The 23,569-nt window shown below is 34.8% G+C and overlaps 1 protein-coding gene across 1 annotated transcript in view; it reads right to left on the bottom strand.

Annotated features, from left to right (window-relative positions):
- The window catches only part of NBEA (neurobeachin), a 453,025-nt gene that overhangs the window by 252,635 nt on the left and 176,821 nt on the right, over positions 1-23,569 (bottom strand). Inside the window, exons 32-34 of the mRNA XM_050977434.1 lie at positions 16,022-16,176; positions 11,894-12,020; positions 11,119-11,246 (exon numbers count right to left, since the gene is read on the bottom strand). Coding sequence (XP_050833391.1) covers positions 11,119-11,246; positions 11,894-12,020; positions 16,022-16,176 — 410 coding nt within the window. The remainder of the gene's footprint in view (positions 1-11,118; positions 11,247-11,893; positions 12,021-16,021; positions 16,177-23,569) is intronic.

Genomic DNA, 23,569 nt, shown 5'->3' with positions numbered 1-23,569 from the left:
AGAAATAAAGACATTAATTTCACTCACTAACATAAGTAAATGTTTATACCTTTACTACAACAACAGTGCTTTCTGCTCATCTCAAGAACCTTATCCAAGTCTTTCTAACGGATGTCCCTTGTACAAAGGGACATCCTGGAAAAGATACATCATAGATACGACCCCAAATAACAGCCTCTAGAATATCAGGATTTCCCTGAAAAAGTATTGCTCAATGCTATATTTTCCTCAGGTATGAAGTTTTATTTTTCTTCCTGATGTTTATCAGCTTTTTCTTAGCTTTGGTTTATAACTTATTCCTATTTAATGCAATATATTATGGATTTTTCCTTTTTCTTTTTCTCTCCTCTTACAGCAAACATAGTAATTACTTTTTGTTTTCTTCTTTCTATTATTCTTCTAGCTCACTGTTATTGAGCTATTCTTTCCTATTGTAAGGGGGACATGACAAAGTGAAATATGCGCCTGGTGAATGACAAAAAAGGATGGCGAGAAAAGGTTAAGCTGCTCAGCAATAAAACCACTTACTCCTACTGATCCTCCTTACTTTCTTATATTTCTTCTTTTTAGCAACACTGGGGCCACACTGAGTGAGCCAGCACAGCTACAAATAGGGAGTATAAGAAATCTCAGAGTTCATGCAGCTTCCTAAATTTCTAAGATGACCAAGTTGACCCTTATTTTAAGTAGATGAGATCTCCTGAGTAGCAAAACCAATTTTTGTATAAATATAAATATTTCCTGAGAATTTCATAACAAGAAAAGGAAAATAAAAATCGTGAAGCTGAACTTTGCTGACCTTAGCTGGCTGCCATCAGATCTTGCTTCTGTCCTGAAGCCCTACTGACAAGTAGTAATCATTCTGAAACAGTGTCTCTCAAAACACAAAAAACCCTCCACAGTCATAGATCTCTTGAAATAACTTGTATTTCTTGTGTTTCAGTTTTCTTTATTTACTTGACAGTAACATTGTTATGGGCTCTCTCTAGACCTGCTTTGACATCACTTTGCCATCTTAATTTGACATATCACAACTGTCTCTGTTGTCTGACAAGTTCTTTCAGCATGAGGTTTTCTCGTTGCAAGAAAATCTCCACAGACAAGAAGTATAAAAAAGACTGAATCATAAAATTCCACACACCATCAGACGAAAAATATGATATAGGAGAATAGATGTTTAGCAGATCTGAGGATCTTTTTTTGAAGGAGGTAAAATTTAACATAAAATTGCACTGAAGACAGTAAAGATACAGTATCTTAGTTCTTGCAAAAATAACCCCAGGTCTGTTAATATCTAGGTAAATCAAGAAAGAGGGTTCCTTAATGTTTATACTATAATTAACATTTTTTCCCATCAAAAAATGATCGATAAACAGGTATTTTGTAAAATTCAAGTGTAGTAGTTTTTCAAGTAATTGAGTCTATAGTTTTTGTGCAAGATTCTTTTTTTAAGCCTTGAAAGCATGGAAACAAGTAAATCCATATCTAACAGAATGAATTGAAGAAGTGCCTTTAAATCATCAGGACCAGTAAGGAAACTTGGTAAATTTGGTCACTAATTAAAATATTTCAGCCTGAGTCATAGAACAGGTGATAAGGAGACAAAAAGTTAAGGAACATATACTGAAAAACTGTGACCAGCCCTAAATGAGATTAATTTTGTAAAGAACCTGGTCATAGAACACAGAATACATGGAAAAGAATTATTTTACTATGTCTCATGAGAAATACATCTTTCAGGGCATCTGATACAGAGATGTTATTTGCACCCTATAGATTATCAGAGTTAGGTAGTTCTCTGGAAAACACTGCTGGTGTAATAAAGTAGATTGATTCCATTTTTAAGCCTTCAGAGGACAAGGGCTGGGGCAAATACCAGCCTAACTGTTTCAAGTTTAAAATCAGGCAGAGTCCCCTGCTGAGTTCTGAATGATGAATTAAGTGGAATAAGAACCAAAGAACCTCTGCCTGTGGAGAGCTTCAGTCACAGCATGAACATCCTGTAGATACTGAATACCATTTTGGCATACCACCTCGTTTTTCTTTGGACCTGGACAGTACAGGAGAAAATAATAAGGGGGGAAAAGGTGGATGTTCTAAAAAAAAAAAAAATTGTACAACTTAGTCCAGTGTTACCATTCAGCACTGCTGTATAGTTGATATGATGAGTCCACCTACAGGCTGTGTTACAGCAGTGCCTGCACATGTAAAGAACTTTCTCCAAAATATTTTAAAAATTATTTTCTTGAAATAACTTCAAATAGCTCTCTTGCTATTTTTACTGCCTTTTTTTTTTTTTTTTTTTTTTTTTTTTTTTTTTTTTTTTGCTAGTAGATTAATAGGAAAATTCACAAGAAAAAACATTTCCCAGTACAGCTGGAAGATAAAGCAAGAAGAGAGAAAGAAACTTGATTACAAAAAAGATGGACTGTCAAGAAGGGTAATAGGGAGATGGACATCAGAGAGGGTATTTTTCTAGAATTCTAAGGTAAAAAGACCAGTCCTTTCTAGGCCTTTTGGCTTGCAACTGGACTACAGGCTACTAGCTTGAAAAAGAAATTTATGAGAAAGTGGCTATTACTGCTGAAGTAAATGGAAGCCAGGGATCACAAACAATTAACTCCTTTTCTTACTCTTTAAAGGCTCCAATATTTTGTGCATTTGGTTATGTGCTTTAGAAAAACAGTAATTGGTGCTCTTCACTTCCTTATAATAAAGTGTTATAATAGCATTTCAACAGCAATTCAGTAACTTCAAACATATAATGGCCTCTATATTTTCAAAGATAACTTTCAGAGCTTCCTTCCATTAAACCTGACTACTTTATACTGTAACCAGCTTTTGTTTTCCTGAAGGCACGTATTTATTAATTTTTTTACATCTGCAGTCTCCTAACTAAACTTTACAATTAGTCTCACAATTTCATTTTTTTTCTCTATAGTCAAAGCAACAGAAAAACCTCAATTTCTGTCTAATGGGAATTCTTTACATTTTGGAATGTAAAGGCATCTTGATTATTAATCAATGTAATAATGATAATATAATGAACAACATAAAATCTGAGTGCCAACAACAATTTCTACCCTTAAGTTACACTGGGACCACACAAGTCAGAGACAGAGGAGAGGGCATGAGCAGTTAACCTCTGTTCCACAGTCTAATACATCTTAGTAAGTGTCCAACTCATTAGACAGGGATAGAGTGGCTCATATGTGTAATTAATTATTGGCAGGTTTACTTTCCAAAAGGTGCCAGATGCTATGCATTTCCTAGCTGCTATCTGGATCTCTGATCTATAATGTTTCCTGCCATGTTAAACATCTGCTCAGAACATACTTCTGCACACAGGAACTTCAGTAAATCAAGAGTTAAATCAAAATTGAATGAATGTGTATCCTCTTTCTGGTGTTTGCAATGATATCCCTTTAAAGATGTCATAAAGGAATATTATGTGAAGGAAAAATGTTCTGTAACTTGTGTTGAGGTCATTATAGTTTGAAGATTTCAATGTGGGTAAATAATAGAGACTTCTTTTGTGGCACCTGCACTTCAGATGTCTGAATGGGCATCTGTCTTGTCACTAGTAACCTACTCTAAAAAAAATCAGTAAGTTGCAAAGCTTTGAATCTTGACTCTCTGGAGTAGGTGTAAATAAATAGGCAGATTTGAATATACACTTAGTCCTTTAGCATTTCTTTGTTCCTACCAAACAGTCTTCTGGAAAACCGGTGTTGTTTTCTGTCTTCTTGTGTGCCTGACTTATTGATGTTTTTTAGTAAAACCCATGATCAGTCCCAAAGGATGTGCAGAAACATGAGCACACTGTGGAGCCTTTCAGTCAGATCCTAGGAGATAATCATACCTACCCTAGACAGAGAATTTCTAAAAACAAATCTCTGACATGCCTATAATTGCACATCAGTTTGAAATTAATGAAATTTCTCTTTTTCCTGCTTAAGAATGGATTAAAATGTGTGCAGGCAGGTTTTCAAGCAGCTGCAGATTTTTAAATTCTATCTATTGGAGGATTTCATGCCCTGTTTCAAAATGACCTATGGTTTTCTTCATGGTGAAAACCTAATCTTGCAAATTGCTTACAGAAATTCTTAAAGATGAAAAGGAAAGCACAAACTTTAACTTACAGAAGAAAAGCATTATCTGTAAATCATTATTATTCCAACCTCGTTATCTAAGAAGGGGTTAATTTCAGACAGTAGTGCAATTTTTCTGGGATCTTTCTGCAAGATTTCATGGTGAACACAAAAAGTAATATATGAATACAAATCCTACTACCACTACCACAAATTCAGAAAGAGTGTCTTACAGAGGAAATTCACTGGATTTAACTGCACTGTGCTAAGCATGCAGCATCACCTCTTCCTAGCTAGAGAAGAAGGTACACTTAGTCACTTTGGGCACAAGGAAAGGAAGGAGTGGCATGTGGCACAGCAAAGAAGTACATTATGAACTTAGCTTTGAAAGTCAACTTCAGAGTTCCTGACCCAGTACAACCAAATAATGCATAAGATTCCTCATCCTTACTGAGCAGAGTGATCGTGTCCAGTGACACCAGTGTCACCTATTGCAAATGACACTGGCCTGACCCCTCCACAGAAAGTTGTAACAATCCCCTTGATGTCCAGCAGGGATTCCCTGATGTCTAATAAGGCTGAGTTCCTACTGCTCCCACAGTCCTGCTTTATCAATTGCTTTCCTGCTCCGTATGCTCCAATGCCCACAGTATTGCACCAACAGAGTAGATTGTGCAGTATGTTACAAATGAATCAGCTGTGATTATTTTGAATTACTACTGAGTTTTATAGTCCTTTGCTAAACAATGATGGCATACCTCAAATAATAGTGCAGAGAAAATATTGAAGGGGAGTAAGAAACAGACCCTAACCCAAGACAGGGTATGTTTTTCATAAACAGATGCTTATATTTGGGAATACTGTTCTTTTAAGCAACCTCTGTTAAAATGGTTGAAACCAGCCAAAACATTGAAAAGTTATCAAGAGACTAAAAGGCTGATCCTCCTCACCCAGTACAATAACATAAGTTTCGTGTTTTAAAAAAAAATCAGATTAAAGTACATATATAGCTATGCAGTCATATAATTGCAAGATATTTCTGAAATCTGAGACCAAGCTAGAGCTGGCATGAACTTACAGGAGGCTTCCCTGATAAGACAAACTCATTATGCAGAGAAAATGTCTCATACTAAAATGAGCTTCAAGGTAATGATTAAAGAACTTCTATAAAAAATGGAAATCAATTTATATATATACATTTATATGTGTGATCACACATAAAAAAATCAGCAGAAAGGCTTATATCATAAAGTGGCATAAGCATTGACCATCTTTGATGCCTCAAGGGAAAATGACACATCCTTGACTGCATCTACAGTTAAGATGCAGTCAGCTGCAGAACAAAGAAAATGCTCACTGATTTTTTTGCTGATTTCTGCAGGTGGCTAGCTGACATTGAAGTACACCTGCCTATCACCATGTGAACAAATGCAGTCACGATGATGTTAAAGCAAATTAAGGTTAATGCAGACTATCATTACTTCCACTATGTGGCACAGAGAAAATGTGATTGACATGCTCAAAAGCCACAAACAAGTCCCAAAAGCATCCAGCAAATACATGACATTTTTCCTCTTGAGAAGTTGGATTGAAGACTATATTTAGAAAATATTTTTGAAATAGTCATAATGACTAAGAGTAACATCAATCACAAAAATTGAAGGTAAGCACTATTAAAGATTTCCAATCATGTTTACCCTCCTTAGGCATTCTCTTGATGGAAACTCTAAGGCCTCCTGTAGTATTTACTTTCTTTTTATGTCCTTTTGATACTTTGAACATATCAAGCTCCTAACATAATACTTCATACATCTGCAGTGTGTGCATCATTCTTGAAGTGCTCACTGCAGAACAAGATAGTGGGAGTTTAACCAAATTGATGCACAGAAATGAAATCACTCATCAGTTTTTTCAAGGCACTGGACAAGTCTTTGTTGCCTCAGCAATGAGCCAAGGGAGCCAAGCATCCCAATTATTTTGGCAATCCCTCTGTTCTTTGCATGGCTTTGTCCCTCATCTCTAGGATCCTTAGGATGGATCTAAGCCTGTTCTTTGCTCCTATAAGTTGGACTCAGCATCTGGCTATGTTGAAATCTGGCTTTTTCTTGAGTTTTGGTTAGTCCAGAAAATGATTCAACATATCTCTCCAATGCAATGCCTTTGTTTCACCTGAGCACTTAGTTTTGTCAGGAACAATTCAACACTATAAAAAAGACTGTTAATAAAAATAGCAAAATGGGATGAAATATTGGATTATAGAAATTTCAGTACCACGAATACCTTAAAGTTTCATTTACATGCTGTTAATTTGAGTAAATACAAATTTTAAAATAATAAAATTATTTATTTATTCCTTTCCCCTCTTACTTTCTAATACTAATTAAGTGTTCAAAATGTTGGCTACATGCTGTCCTACAGACTGGTAAGGCAAGTTTTAGTTAGTTGGAAGGAAGCATGCCTGGACACACAAACTAAAATGTTTTGGATGTGGCAGAGTGAGATAAAAGACAGAGAATAATATGTACATGGAAAAAAAAGTTCTGCAAGAACATGCATTTTTCCTACTTTAGAGCATCTGTGCTCCTGAACACAGTAATACAAAAGTTCTGAAAAGTTTCTAAGAGAAACACAAGGGACATTATTAATACTAATACTGATTAATAACATCAATCAATAAGCTCCAAAACAGTAAATTTTCCCCAGAAAGTATAAGGGGTTTCCAGATTACCATAGTATATAAAGGAAAATGGTTGTCCTTGTCTTCCTAATTCAAGATTCAGTATTCTTCAAGAAAATCAGAAACCTATTGTGCCAGTACTGGTAATGCCACAGTTATGTCACACTAGAGGTCTTGGGGAGCTTTTAGTGTTGTGTCATTTAGCACCCAAGTTCTATCTGTGGTTTCCAAAGGAATGTTTTGGGCAATTTTTCAACTGTTTCAAGAAGCCTTCTGTCAAACATGATACAAAGCTAGTCCATCACCACCTCTACTGAATATTTTCGTAGAGCCATGTGGTGAGTTAATGAGGAGAAACAGATCCTGCTCCTATCAGCACAAAAACATTCTCTCTGTCATCTGACTTTAATTGTGCCTGTATCAGAAACAGATCAAATGTACAGCAAGGAATTCATTAGAGATCCTTTAGAGAAGGGCTACCTGGCTGACCCTCTACACAGCTAATGATACAGCAAAGTAAAAGCATCAGTGAAGTTTCTTTGGTGCCTCACTCAAGAGAAGGGAAAGCATTCTATGTGACTGTGTTTCAATCGTGGACCTATTCTTCTCAGTTCCAGACACTCCAAGAATAGCTGTAGTGGAAATACTTTTAGCCATCTGTGCTTGACAAAAAGAGGATATAGCTTTTCTTTCAGCTACAGATCAGATTACACTTGCCTGTAACATTTTCACCTAAAAGCTAGAATGTTGTCATGCACTTTACATGGAGGGAATTTGCAGACCATATGGAAACTAGTTAGTGAAAACATATCTGTGCAAGTGTTAAATGGAACTCCACAATGAGCTCTGCTGAGCTCAACTATGTGGCCTACACATCTTGCATGTTTGTTTCCAATTAGATTCTGATGATTTTAACCTTTGCAACTTCTGTTCTCGGAGGCATTGGAAGAACCTCAGTTGACAAACCACAGCAGTGTTGGGCTGGTTCTGCTATACTCTGTTTGAAGCCATTTGTATTCAAATGCAAAAAGGTCCCTTTTAACCCATCACTGACAATATTTCCTACTCATAAAATATTCTGAGAAGTTGATGAAACATTTGAAATTCAGTGGAATGTAAGATACCTTTGAAGAAAGAATTGGTTTTACAAATAAGAGCAAGTAACTGTTTCAGTAATTAGTAATTTAGTAATTTTAGTAGAGCAAATAGATGAGGAATTTTACCAATAAATATATTGTGCAATGTCAGATTCTACCTGATAGGGTTCCTCTGTTACCAGAATTTAGGAATTTACCAGAGCAAGAGAAATGAATAATTTCAAGTATTAGTGGCCTAAATTTTTGGTCTAGTCTGACCAAAGATCATTGGTATTTCAATTCCAATCAAAAGTTAAGAAGGCACTAAGACATTAAGCATAATTTACTCAAACAATAGATCAACCAATCTCCCATGGAACAGAATGATGATGAAGTCTGATGCAAAAGGATATGACTTCAAGATTTTTCACCAAAGGTTTGAGGCAGCTGAACTACTAAAAAAACGTGAAATCATACCTAAGTTGTATAAACATTTCCAAAAATATATTGACAACAGCTATCATAAAGTATCAGATATTCTCAAAAATTTGCATGATTAACCTCTTTTAGAAGTTTTAAAATTAATTTTGTTTTCTGCTTCCTTTTATTTTGTGCTCTTCAGTATGCAGTCAGCTACAAGACTGTGTACATTCTTACCAAATCTGAAAATCATTTAGCATTTCTTACACACACACATGCACTAGAAAGAGCCTCAGAAAAAAGCACATGGCATCAAGGATGTCTGACAGTATTCCAATTTTACCAAAATGAGATAGGGGAGAAACTTCATACCATAAGGAGGTTTTGAAAAACAGCAAGGAAGGAAAGGTATCATTATGTCAAGCTTGACAGTACATCCTTTATAGAACACAAGAGATATTTTTATGGTGATCAATTTGAAAAACAGACAAGTGCCTTAAGACTTAATTAAAGAAAGTTTATTTGCTCCTTTTTGATTCTTTTAACTAAAACCTTTACATATAAAGTAACAAATTAAACCATTGCATATAAAAGTGAAGTCAAGTTAATTACCACTTGCAGTAAAAAAAAAAAAAAAAAAAAAAAAAAAAAAAATCAAATTTCAATTATCAAAGCCCCACAGGAATATGCACTCTCATATCCCGAATCACACCCCTAAATTCCTCTTTTTTGAGTCATTACCTGGACAGCACTTTCAAATACTTCAAGACTACCACTGGCTTTCAGTAAGAAAAGACAGAAAACTTCTCAAAATAAATCAGGTTTTAGAATAAGAGAGAATTTGGAATTCTCTTTCAAAGGCATCTTTACAAGGCAAGAATTCAGTTTAGTTGAGAAAAAGGGTCTTGTCGAGACAATGAAGAGAGAAAATATCAGAAGCACGCAATGACTATAAAAGCAGCTCTGAATCCTCTGTTAAGAAGAAATGAAGCCCAAGTATTTTAGAGGTGGAAAAGAAAAATTCAAGTCTCACAATATAAAAATCTATGGTGGTCTTGAATTTTTTTACTTGTCAGATTTCTATTTCAATATATTGGGAAGAAAGAACTGGTTTTTAGAAATCAGGAATGAGAGATTGATAAAAAGAAAAATGATGATAAAAGAAAAATGATGCAGAGGATATTTTTTGTTTTGGAACTCAGTATATGGTTTGTGAACAATGTTTTCTGATTCTGAATTGGGTGTCTAAGCCATAGATAGAGAGAAAAATAAGGGCAAAATATGGAATGACATTCCAGTTATCAGAAAAATACTACAAGCCATAAACAATCCAACAAAACGTTTCTCTATGTATCAATAATGAGATTAAATGTGGCTGTAGAGTTGTGAGATTCCTGTGACCTCTAGCATTTCAGTCTTTGTCATATCCTGGGAGCTGTTATAGCCTTGATCATGCTAAGGATCTGACTAAAATACAAAAGCAGAATGACATCAATGAAGAATTTTTTAAATCAGTAAAACAACTCAGGAGAACCAAGACAATTTTAGTCATAGTTTATAAACCCTAGAGTGCAATTAATCAATTGCCAAATGGAAAAGGATAATACTGCTAAAAATTTTGCAACCAACTTCACTGAAATATGAGAGTTAAGAATGTAGCCCATAAATTATCTTACAGTCATCTCAATGTGAATCTCAGACCATTAATTTAGGTGTCAGTAAGTGAGAAGCGCTACTTACTCACAAGCTATAAATTAACAATAAAAAAATACCTGAAGCTTCTGAGTATTCTAAGCTACTACTATACCATTCCTTGGTATTATTCAACAATAAAATTATTAAACAATAAGAAGACGACAGAAGATAAGGTTGGAGAAAATTTCAGTTACAAGATGTAAATACTTCTAGTAACAAGAGCCAACACTGTGAGATGTAATCATGGAATTACCATAGGAAAAACTGTACACTAATATTTAGGTAACACACAAGTATAATAGAAGGGGGCTCGGAATTTGAACACAAAGCTGTTTTTTTTTTTCTGTGTAGATCCTTCCATACTATAAGCCTTGTCAGAATGAGACTTTTTCCTCTCAATTAACAGCAATACTGTGTGTCAGAAGAATCCTGAAAGGAAAAAGTTTACTTGGCTGAATATATTCCTCTGAATACAGGACCTGTGCATGCTCATGCAAATTCCCCCTTCACTGTTTTAGCTGCATTAATACTGATTTATTGCTTTCTTCATGAGCTTGCCATATTTGCATGCTCTGAATAACTTCTGCATTACTTCCTGCCTCATTTATGAGGCAAATTTTCTAACTATGAAGTAGTAAAGATAGCACATAAACCCCATAAAAATCCGTGAAAGTGGTCAATGGTACTTTTCTTTAAAATGTATCAGTTTTTATTTCACCTCTAGGCACAGCTCTTTATGTGCCTTTGTGAATTGACCTGCCTGAGGAAAAAACAGCTCTACCAAATACAGATACAATGTTGGAGCATGGTCTTCTTTTTACTTTCTTCTGTGGGAGTAGTTTACACTTTTTAATTGCATTTTCACTACTTTCTCAAAGTCAGGCTGAAGCACTGAATTATTCTGAGGAGAGAAAGGCTAGCTATGGAGATTATTTTGTGACATGTATCATTACACAGCATCTCTGGGGAATAAAAGGATATAAAAGCTATCACTTTTAACTTTAAATGAAATTAAATGCAATGAACTGAAATCATAATGTATTAACAACTGATTGATTAATTTGTCAAAAATAGTTATATGAAGTCTAGTGAAATTAAAAAATTGTTCATATCAAATGAATAAAAGTTAAAATAATATAATCTCATAACAAAACAGTACCTTCAATTAACAGCTCTTGTCCATGGCTACCCAATAATGTTCGAGACAGGAAAGGGGCAAAATCAACGAAAATTTCTCGCAGGAGAGGGGCCACCTTTTCTAAAGCTCTTTCAAGCTTTGCAGTGATACTGTGAAAAAAAAAGACCATGATTGTAAGAAAACTTCACAATAGAAGCTTAATTATGTCTGTCACTGTTTTTAAAAGTTTCTGTAAGCTTCTTTAGAAAATAGGATGATCATAATTTGATCAAACTTTACAGTTTTTAAATGGCTTTAAGTAAATGGAAATGTCATGTCAGAGTAAGCAGTGTCTGCCTCATAAATTCCATAGTATTTGCAGAGTACTCCAGAACAAGTAAAATTGTTATTATCCTTTTCAAATACAGGTCTGCGTTTTTCCTCTCCAGTTTAACGCAAGCCTTTGTTTGCTCAGGAGGGGTTGAGTGTCTCTTTCCACTGCCTAGTGCTCCATTTACAAACTTCTTACTTTCCAATATGTATATCATTATTGAGTAAAGAAAAAAAACCAGCCAACTGAAAAGATATTTTAATGAAGTATTAGTGTCTGGTATAGTTTCAACAAGTTAGACCCTTCAGTTGAAAAACTCAGAGTTTTCAGTGAAGCTTTATTTTAGCATACACATCCTTGGTACCCAAAAAGTATATACACTATAGCACACGTATAACTACAGTAATGCCCATTCAATGAGTTAATTTTTTAGAGAAATTTGGGAAGATATATTAAATTTAATATTAAAAGATAGAACTTGTGCACCTCATGTTTTCAGCTGAATCCTCTGGCATTGGAGCAACAGTTTGGACAGCTGGCAGATTTTTGCTGGTAGCACCATTCACAAAGCTGGATGACGAAGAGGAAGAAGAAGATCCTGAGTCTACTGCACCTGTCCCCCAAAAAACACAAACTTTAATTCAGTTTTGTGAAACAAAACTTTTAAAACAGTCCTTGTATTATTAATCTACTTCTAAGTATAGAAATAATGTTATTTATTGTGTAATAGTGAAAACCTTTCCATGTGGTTATCAAAAAATCAATACCTTAACTTTACTGGTATAAAAATAATAAGCTTGAAATCTATTGAAAATCAGGCAAAATAAATCCTTACCTCATTTCCAATATTCCCAAACTATATTCCAAATTTGAAAATAATTTTTCATCATACTGTAAAGCAAAATCTTTCCAAATAAAGGTGTAGTTAATATAAGCTTGAGCAGAGAGTAAAATTTTAAATATTTCTTAAAATATATTTGTATGTGCACGTTTAGCTGCCTAGTTGCAACTACAGGCAGCAACTAAAATAGAAATTAAAAAATGACAGGAGAGATAGAAAATAAACATCACTTCGTTAAGAAATGGGAGAAATTGGTGTCTGTGGACTATTTAGACTCTAATTACAATTTTTCTGTTTCCTTTCTTGAGTTAAGGAGAGTTGTAAGATCTTAAAAATAAGGAGGGCAGTGGGGGTATCATTTCAATGGGTTGTGAGCAGCTGCCCAGAAAAAAAAACTATGCACACAGAGCATAGATTTATACTTTAAGTGATCAGGGTCAGAGCTAAGGGCTAAACTTAGACTCTGAATACCAATCTATCATGTTTGCTGAAACAGTGCTGTGAGTTCAGCCTCTCTGAAGCAAACCAGCAAAGGCTCAGAGAGGCCATGAACAGTAAGAGTGCTGTGATAAATGCTGTCCCTGTTTTGCACAGTCCTTCTGCAACACACCACAGCAAGAGAGGTAGCTACAAACAGTCTTGGACTTGGAGTTCAAAGCCTGAGGGACTGCAATGCTACCAGAGAAGAGGCTGGCAGGCAACAAGATTAATCCTAGTTAGCAATGAAGGCTGAAGAACCCCATTTTAGAGATCAGTGACATTATCCTGAGCATTTTCAAAAGTTATAATTGTTAACTCCTTGTTTCTGGTTAGTTTTAGCAATAGATACATCACTGTCCTTTGCATTATCCAGGTACATATTATTTTCCAATTTCCTGCAGAGATGTTCAAAGCATTAATGGTTTCTTAACTGCTTAAGCAGTGAGCCAGCAGTGAAGTAGAGGCTAAGTGCTAGTAAGTGTAAAAAATACTCTGGCAGCAGGAATGAAATTTTTTTTTTTAAATTTTACCTTAGCTATTTTTTATTGATAAAAGAAGGTAAAAACTGGAATTTAGACTAGATAATTTAAGAACATTTAAATTCAAATCACTATCAAAATGCAAGCAGGAATTACTGGGCTTGCTAAAGTAGCTGGTCTGGTTCAGGGTTAAGATTAGGAACTGATTTAGGAAGTTTTTTTAATAATGGGATTGGGAGGTGGATTGTGGTTTACACTGTGAGATCTGACTTGGATTAAATACAAATTCAAAATATACCCAAATGCACTGATAAACACAAAAGTATAAGGTAGGCTATCTCTCCCAACCTAGGAATCACAGCAACTTAATTGAGAATAAGAAATCTTAAGAAAGATTAAGCCTTCACATATACATGTATATGTCTCTGTGTGTGCATTTGTGTACTTATTCACTTATTTTATTCTTAGATACACATTTTTATTGTTTATTCCCTTTTCCTTCCAAAGTGAAATTTGCTTCATGAAGCTTGTTTAAAATGCAGTTGCTAAGTTGTTCAACCAGCTAGGCTCCCAGAAGATCAAACAGACCTAGAACCATTGTATTAACATGGAAGAAGGAATCAGGATAAGAATTACAGAAGTCCAGTCTAAGAAACTATAAAGCTAGTTTCTTACAAAGAACGATGAAGGAGAAAAACCTATTTCCCCAAAGATGCATTCAGAGCACTAAAGGACTTTAGTAACATACATCTCATTAAGTCATGACACGACATTGACTGTGACAGTGATGGCACATGGAATGTAAACACCAACTAGAACCCATGAATGTCTGCAAAAAACCCAACTTTCATATAGGTCCAGGACAGAATATACCTTAAAGATTGTGCTACCCATCATATAGATATAACTATTTCTATATGTAGTCCTAGAGTATCTGTGATATAATGTAAAAATAACTATAAATAGGTTTGGGGGGACATCTAGTGTTTCTAAGAAATTACATTCTGTTTCCTTTCAATCATAACAAAATTTGAAAAAATCGTGCTTTTCAATTAAATTCTATATACTACTTTATAGTAATTAATAAATAGATATTTCATAGATTAAAAGTATATAAACCAGAAAGGTTTTAGATAGCCTATATGCCTCAAAAACTGGCATACACGAGTCACTGTTTTGACTATCATAGGTGTAGCTTAATTAAAAATGGCAAAATGAGCATATGAATCTAATATTTATATAAATATTTTCAATGGGATACTACTTTTTTTTTGAACTGCCATTAATATGTTTAGCATTTCGCAAATGTTAATATAAAACTAAAATCTTAAAAAATTCAGATCTTCATATAATGTTTTATTACAGAATTCAGTACATACATAGTTCTAATTAAACCTCACACTTCACACTTGTTGAAATTCCATGAAATCAGTACTTTTCATTTAATCAAGATAATACTTAGATTAGGATCAAAAACAGTTTCTTAAATAAAAGAAACAGTAAGGTCTGTCAAAAAAAGGAGCCTTTAATCCACACTGAATGTACCATGGCTTCTGCAATACTGCCCTCTACTAAGAACAGTATTAGGGAAATAACTGTTTTTAAAAAGCAATTACTTACAAACAAGGGCTACTACATTCCAGCCAAACTAGTTCAGATATTTAATCAATGAGAAGACTGAAAACCTTACTTTTCAGTCAGAAAAGATTCAGTATCATTTGGAAAACAAGGTTTCCAGTGCAAGATATTTTTTGCACGAGATAAGAATACCCAAAAGGAAAGCCATTCAAGATTAACACAAGTGTCTACACAAATGGACTGTTGAGAGAAGCAATAATATTATTCAGAGTATTCATTCCTCCCATCTGCCTCAGAAAAGTTAGATTTTAAGCCCTTTTCTTTTTTTTTATCCTTAACAAAATCAAAGTTCTATTATAAGGCATTAAATGTAATCTGCAAAAAAAATGAAATTAGCTCATATTACTCCATAAAGCAGAAAGATGCCAAAAGCATCCCCCTCTGTTTGCTGCAACCCCAGAGAGATTTTCACATTCTCAACCCTTGACTGAAGTTGTGATATCCTTGAAGAGAGCTCTTCTCTCAAGTGTTTTTGCTTTTTTTAGAAAGAAAAAAGACTATAACCAGATACTTTAAGGGAGTATAAGTTAAATATCCATTGCTCTCAGAAAGGATTTCTTTCTCAGTGGAAACCAGTCTCCACTGTCAACAGGCTCCTTCACAATAGAGAGTCCCATTACAAGTAGTAAAAATAATTTTAAAAGAAGGTCCAGTCCTCCTTCTATAGGTCACAAAAAACAACTACTGATAAATTCAGTTAAATTAAGTCGTTCCTTAATAAAAAACCTTCCAAAAAGAGCATAATTTTCCCTGACAAATAGTAATTGTCAAAAATGTTCACCCTCTACAATCTACCATATGTTTATTAAGTAGCTACTTGCCTCTACTTTCTTTGATACATAAGGAGGGATTAACTGGTATGTATCACATAAATGTCCTCTACTGCAGAACACTAGAAAAGTTAGCTCATTTCAATTCTAAACTACACTTATAAAACAATATTGAGGCTATTTATGAACTTATTTAAGGCTGTGTAAGTCCACTGTGCACTATCAAAGATTATAAATACAGACCAAGAAAAAACACTGTCCCTAATAAAGGCCAAGGTTTAACCTTTCCAGGTTTTATTTTGGAACTACAACAACAGCAACACAAAGATGATTACAAAACAAAACACCACGAAAGGTAACAAAACAAAGACAAAATGAGGGTCACAAGAATATTTAAGGACAATACCTGTTGTATTAATCATACTTTTTGGTGTAGCTCCTGTTGCAGCAAATATATTAGGTGTACTACCCGGTGGCAGCCCGCTCCCAGCTGTGGCAGCTCCAACGGTGGTAACAGCCAGACTACCTGGAGGGGGTTTCTTCACTGGTACCACCACACTCCTGGGGAAAAAGAAACAACAGATTACTCAACTTGCACAAGGGAGCCAGGAAGAGGTTTTGATTGTGATGGGTTTAGGCTGTTGTATGATGCAGTTGCTGAGAAATACATAATATTGTTAATTTTCTTCACCTTCCTGAAATAGGGTAAAACTGTTAACAGGCCCTGAAACCATACTCCTATCCTTATTCTGCAGCTTCATGTGACTCTGAAGAACCTAATTAATCTTCCAACACCCACAAAATGGAAAGACTCTACCATCTCAACATGTTGAGAACACTGCTATCAACAGTATAACACTGCAATGTGTTCTAGATTTGCAAAGATAATGTTAGCTGTCAGAAATTATGCCAGCAGACTAGAGGTCTATATGCATGCAGTCATAAAGACTGTCAATTTGTGGATCTTAATGAAGTTACCTAAGATAGCAAAATTTTTGCCTTTCAGCTGCACATTTGAATACATTAGGTTATTCCTCAGTACCATGAACATATCAGTCTTTCACAGAGATGACTAAGAAACAATCTTAGATTCAGCCTTCTTTCATCTTAATCTAAATCAACAGCACATGATGTACATTGAACAGCAACAATGCAGCATAATAAATACTTGCTTTCAGAGTATTGATATTGCTGAGGTTTAAAAAGCAGTTTTGAAGCTTTTAAGAAGAGAATGAATAGGGCTTTCATAAAAAAAATCCAACATAATATCCAATATAAGCAGGAAACATTGCAGTCAAAAAAACATTTTGTAACCTAATTTGAAATCCCACTTAAGGGTTTTTTAAGTGTGAAGATCAAAAGACTTGCTTTTTGGCACAATATTTTTTCAACAGTAGGAGGCTCTCATAGTGAAAGAAATTATATATACATTTTTATTTTTAATATTTCCATTTATGTGTAAAACCCCCTTCTCCTTAAAAGTCTGTTTCAGTGGCAAACCTGAATGAAAAACAAACCTGAAACAAATGATATTTGTATAACATTTAACAATATATTTTCATCATTGTGTACACTTTCTGTTTAAGCAGGTACACTCTTCTTTAAAATTAATCATTGTGAAAAAAAAGAGCAAGTAAAGGCAATTATTTGAGGGTGATGAGGCCACATTTTACTCAAGAAATTTCTTCAGTAACTGCTTTGTTACATTTTTATGTAAATATAATGGCATATAATGAATCATAGGGTGTGGCACAATGTTTTATGGTAATGTACTTTTTTCCTATATGTCTCAATCCTCCATATCCCTGGATTGTAAAGGCTGGTGGTGACAGTATACAAAACAGTCCATAAGCAGTTTTTTTCCTTGCTCTCTTTAGAGGGCTGGCAATTGAAGTCTCTGCATTCTGAATAACAGATTACCCCTGCTCTGAAGCACATACTGTTAGAGAGGTAAGTCTAGGCATGGCCAGGGGTTTTTGTCTCAGTCCATTTACATGAGGAGGAGATGAGTCTGAACACTGCAATAGCTATTGATTAAAATAAGTGACCCTAAAATATTTGCTTTTGTCTGTAATTAATAATTTCACAATCACTGCTCATATTATGTGTTCACATAGCAGCAGCTACAGCTGAACAAAGCTGGGTCTTCAGGGGTTAGATAAATCTGCTCCATAACACCATGAAATTTCCTAAAGCAACCCTAATCTACATACAAAGATCTCTATTTCAAATAATACTTCATCAAATATTTGGATTTGGGTTATAATATTGAATAAGTACTCAAAAGCAAAGTCCTTGTAGTGTCATAAAAACACAAGAAGAAATTAGAGCTTCTTTCTTAGGTGTGAGTGTTTCCCATTATATTAATTTCAAAAGGAAACTACTGCCATTACCCTCTACCTTTGTAGAGAATTGCAATAGAAAGGGTGAATAAAGAATGAATGGGAGTATTCTTATGCTGGAGCACAAGAAGACACAGAGGATAAGGTGTCTTAGACTGGCCTATTCTAATGGCACATGGTTTATCAGGTCACCAAGACCACAGGTCAACATGTACCTACACAAGATGATCTTGCAGACAGAAACTGTGAAGAGTTATGACTCAAAGAGCTGGGGAGGGACAGAGAGGCTGTTGGCAGGTCTATAAAGGTAGAAAAGGCATATACAAAACCTGGAAAGAGTGGGCAACATATGAAGAACACAGGAAATGTGAGGAAGACTTGACAGCTGTCATCCCACACTCGCCATGCCATTGGAGCAGATCCAGTACTTCTTGTCTGGATGCAAGCAGGAAGGATCCCTGATTGCTGAACAGACTCCTTAGACACACACTCATTCCAGGGTTTCCAAATGTAAGACAGTGTAAGTGGAAGACATGCAAGTTATTTCAAGAAAAACAATTTCCCCTTCAAATAAAGTCTGGTATTACTGTCTGCTAAATTGGTAATACAATCTCTTTGGACGTATTTCCTCTTTTCCTGCTATTTTTCTAAAGATGAAGCTAAATTCAAGGTCTTCCTCCTCATATTTAAATAGTACAGTGGTCTTTCAGAGTGTCCAAAAGATCATCTAACTTTCCATAGCAAAGATCACACATGCCAGATTTACTTCCCAGATGTAATAGGATCAGTTTGATTTGGAAGGGACCCCTAATAAGTGTAGTTTAGAACTGAAATACAGCTTCTGTAGCAAGAAAGACAATCCTTCTCATATCCCACAGATATAATGCACTACACATAGCTGGAATTGTTTTGTGTATCTAAATCACCACATTAGGATAGGTCAGGTTCTATTAAATAACAAAATATATCAAGTAATATCAATAGAAACCTCTCTACCATAAGAATAGGGAAAATCAGTGAGATGACATCATCCCAGCTGAAAGAAAATGTAGCTTTCTGACATGCCATACATGGTGACCTTGTCAAAATGTCTCATTCTTACTGATAAAACAAAATACAGTGAGTGAATACAGAATGACATTTAGATGAAGCAGACAGAAAAACCGTATGAACAACACAATAGAGTGGTCAAAAATGTGCAAAACAACAAGAGGGACAGCAGATCCAGAAAGGTGAAAGAGAATGACTGCCCTTCAAGTAAAAAAACTCTTCTTTTAACCAATCTAACTACTCCAACAGCATGTACAGTGAAAACAGGCAAATAAAAAAAACAGACTTACAGAAGAAGTATTATACTTGAGCACCATAAGATTTGAGGAATGAATTTACTGTGATAGATGCTTTACATGTATCTGTCAGGCATTCAGGTTTTTCTTTCATGAAGGAACAAAAATGGACAGGCTAGAAGAAAAGGTTATATACACTTCTGTGTTTCATTTTAGGCCTTGCTTTGTAAAATATTTCAGACTACCTAAATATTCCAAACTGGCCCACAGCTGTTGGAATCACATCATCATGGTCTCAAATGATTCCCAATGATGTAGCCAGTAAAGACTTAATAGTAATTGTCTGTAGCAACTGATTTTATTTCTGTGTTCCTTGGGTGGTTTTCAATCCTAAATATACCTGTGGCTCCTAATCACTGTTCCTTTACTCTGAGTGTCCTTTACCAAGTTTAAACCTGAGCCTGAAGTCATCGTAATTCATATCATGCTTAAGATGAGTGTTGTTGATTCAACCCACATACTATTTATGCATTGCTGGTTCATTAAATAACCTCAGCAAATAGCTACAGGATTCTTCTGGGGTTTAGAAATTTGCATTAAATAACTAGATAGAAAATAATACCATTAATGCATTGAAATGCAAAAAGAGAAAATGGAAATTAAAAAACCCACCACTTTCTCAAATTGACTTTACTTAAATATTGAGCTACACAGTGCTGGTGACACACAAATTATGCAGCTCTATATTTTCTCTTTCTCTGCAATTCACATTCTGTATCTCTTCTCCATTTTAAAATTTAAAGGCTTTCCAACTTAATCACTGTGGTCAGCATAAAGGTCAGAGATAAGCCTTCAATACTGGATGTCTTGAGCTACCTATCTGAGCAGCAGCAATTAAATTAGAATCACTTTACTCTCCTGTGGGATATGTGAAACCTCTTAAGGCTGAAATAATATTCTTGCTCCTCCTCTCCTCCCCTACAGCAGCAGAAAGCATGAGGATTTTTCAAGTATTCTTCAAAAGGCAGCACAGACTTCAGGCAAGTTTTTCATAGAACTGCTCTGTGTCAAACAGCAACTTCAGAGGTTTCAGAAGAAATCACATTAGAAAGTGGGTGGCAATTTGTCAGCTATATGACATGCTGCCTTGTTCCTACAGCTAGATTAACTTAATCTCTGAAAAGAAAGCATAATATTCCTTCTCTAAAGGTTATTTATATTGGCCATATCTCTGTACATATCTAGTCTTCTGTGAAACATTTATACTGTTATTTACTCCCTGTTCTTTCCAATTTCACCCCCAGACTCTGATCTGAGCCTGCAACATTACTAACGACACATTCTGAATCCTACATTAAACAAGCTTCTATTAGGCTGATTGCATTAAGATAAGATACACCTGATACAAGAAGGAAAGGTTTAACTCAGAGTAGAGAGCCATGGAGAAAAAAAGAGGATTAAAAAATTGTGGGGTATACACATGAGTTGTAGAAGAGATGTGGATGATTCACAGAAAGATGTCATTGTTGGGACTTAGGCAAATGAAATATTAGTGCTGAATATCCATGCATTATAGATTCTTTCAATCATTTGATTCCACACATGCACCAAAACCTCCAAATCTCAAAGTACATTAAATGATCCTAATCTACTAAACAAAAATTGCTTGTTTCTAACTAGAAGAAAGCAAATCATCTCAGGTGTGTTTTTAGACAATGCCATGAAGATCATTGATCCTCAATCTTGGATCAAGCAGAGGAGTAAGCATTTATTCACAAAGAAATTCTGTCCTTTACATCCAGGATAAATTACCTGAAGCATCTAAAGTGATCTAAAATACTGACAAGAAACAAGAAAAACATTAAAAGATAAAATAGCTAATTATCAGGAAAAATTAATGGTCTTGGCTAAACAGAGAAATGGGAAATACTGGAAGCTTAATAAGTTTGAAGAAAGTGAATAGAATCTGAGTGAACATGTTATGTATTAAATGTCAGGATCATAATCAAATACAGAAAAAAAAAAACCTTCAAAGAAACAATCAATATGAGGTATAAATGAGTATGGGTGAGGAACCTAATCTAGTATATATGCTGAAAAAAGGAAAAAAAAAAGGCTAAAAAGCTATAAGCAGTCCTGTCAAAGAAAGCAGATAGGAATAAACAGCAAGACAAAAATGCAGTTCAGTTTTCATCTATACAGGCAGTGAAATACAGTAGAGAGTAGGGAGATGCTAGTTTCTCCTCATCAACTTCAGGCCAGATATACCTACAGTTCCATGTGTATGAATATGAAAAGGCTCATATTGCACAGGTGATAAGAGGTGTTTTGAAAGAGCTACCTGTTTATAGATTGCTTAATGACAGATATGGGGAATACGATTACAACTTTATGAAAATGTATGAATTATTATATATTAATCCTAAATAAATAAAACTTTATGAATTTAGGATTAATATACCCAATTTTGGTTGACTTGAACCTATTCATAAATTTAGGATGATTTTTTTCTAAACAGTTGATGTGGCAATGAGATTTCCCTTTCTCTTTTATTATACTTACTAAATGAGTGACTAAGGCACTCTCTAGGAGTACAGACAATGCAACTTCAGCCCTCTTCTCTAACAGGATCTGAAACCATACCTCCTTCTCTGGAGTGTACTTTTACTGCTACCTCAGAAAAACATATTTGAGAGAATCCGCCAAGTATTTTCTTTGGACCACTCTCCACTGCACAAAGACAATGAAAATTACCTTGAGTGAGCTTGAACCAGATGAGTCCTTTAATTCCCACACTACTGATTAGGTTTTTCATTCATCTGTTCACACACTATTGTGACACCCAAAGTAATGGGGAATGCAGTGCCTAAGAAACAGACAGCACCTGTACCTGTTCCTTCTTGACTCATGGGATAGTTGCTCTATTTGTCTTCAATTATTTGTAATTGACTTTAAAAAGTAAGCATTTTTGCTGGGAGAAGACTAAAAGGTATTTATCCATGACAAATTTTTAATAAGATTTCAGGAAAATCAAATCTATTTTTCAGCAATCATCATTTGGAGAATCAAATTACTCTAACAGGAATATGGCCTTCTATTTAAATGACTTAGTAGACCACTGCAAACTAATGATCTCCCACAGGTGGCAAATCATACAACAGACATTGGAGCTCTCATTTGAAACTTCAGTGCATCTTCTCTCCCAGTTCTTGTCTTTTCCCATTCTATCAGTTAACTATAAAAGAAAAAATAAAGGAAAAAAAGAAAAAAAAACAACCCCACACCACTATATTCTACAAAACACATAGATTCTCTGAGTAATCCTTCTAAATATGGCATACCCATATAAAATTATTCATATTTTTGAAGACCACCTGTCTCTGTATGAACAAGAAGAACATGTGTGAGACCTGACTGGCTCTCACAAGTTGTCCACCTTTTCTAGCACCTTTAAAACTGTCCCTTAAGTCCTTCTGTCAGGGGAAAAAAAGAAAAAAAACTCCAAAAATCAAAACTAAAATACTTGAGAGATGTGTTTTCCAAAATATTCTCAAATACATTCCTAAAAATTTCACCAAGTATGTAAATTAAGTAAACTCATAATCTTCCAATTTGTGAAATTATAATAGATAAAAGGGAATCACTTCTTTAAAAGCACCAAAAAATCCTATTCTATTAATTTCTAGGAATTCAAGATTTTCTGCTTATCCAAGCATTCTTCTCATTGAAATAATTCTAAGAACAGAAAATACATATAAATTAACTCAGTTCAAAAAAAAAAAAAAAAAAGAGACACAAGGCACTTTAAATTTCAGTAATAGCACCCATCTAAGAAATTTCTACTAGAAAAAAAATAGAGAGTGAGGTGTAAGCTTCAAAATTCAATACAGAGTAGAATCAAATTCAAAATCAAATTCAAACAAATTCAAAAACCATAATGATCTAGGTTGCATCCAGTGGGAACAACACAAATTGACCAAAAAAAAGAATCCCCAAACCCTAAAAATCAATAAGAGGGACTGAATTTTGTCAGACAGAAGAGGGGAAGGCGAAAAGGAATTATTGGTGAGTTATGCTCCATTAGTCGCAAATCTAGGTGAAATCACCCTTTGTGTTTGCTTCTAAAAATGTCAACCTGGATGCCATTTTCAAGAAATTCAGTCTGACGTTAAAAGACATGTCATAACTTTGAGGATCCAGGCTCTTGTGTCCCAGAAATCTGTTTATATACCTCATAATGTAATTACAGCTACCTTAAGACAGATGAGGCAGAAGGCAGCAATATATTGAAAACTAATTGAAAAATGCAGTTGTCCAGAAGCACTT

Source organism: Serinus canaria, chromosome 1 (assembly GCF_022539315.1).
Source record: "Serinus canaria isolate serCan28SL12 chromosome 1, serCan2020, whole genome shotgun sequence".
NCBI classification, from domain to species: domain Eukaryota; kingdom Metazoa; phylum Chordata; class Aves; order Passeriformes; family Fringillidae; genus Serinus; species Serinus canaria.
This window is presented reverse-complemented; position numbering and strand designations above follow the sequence as displayed.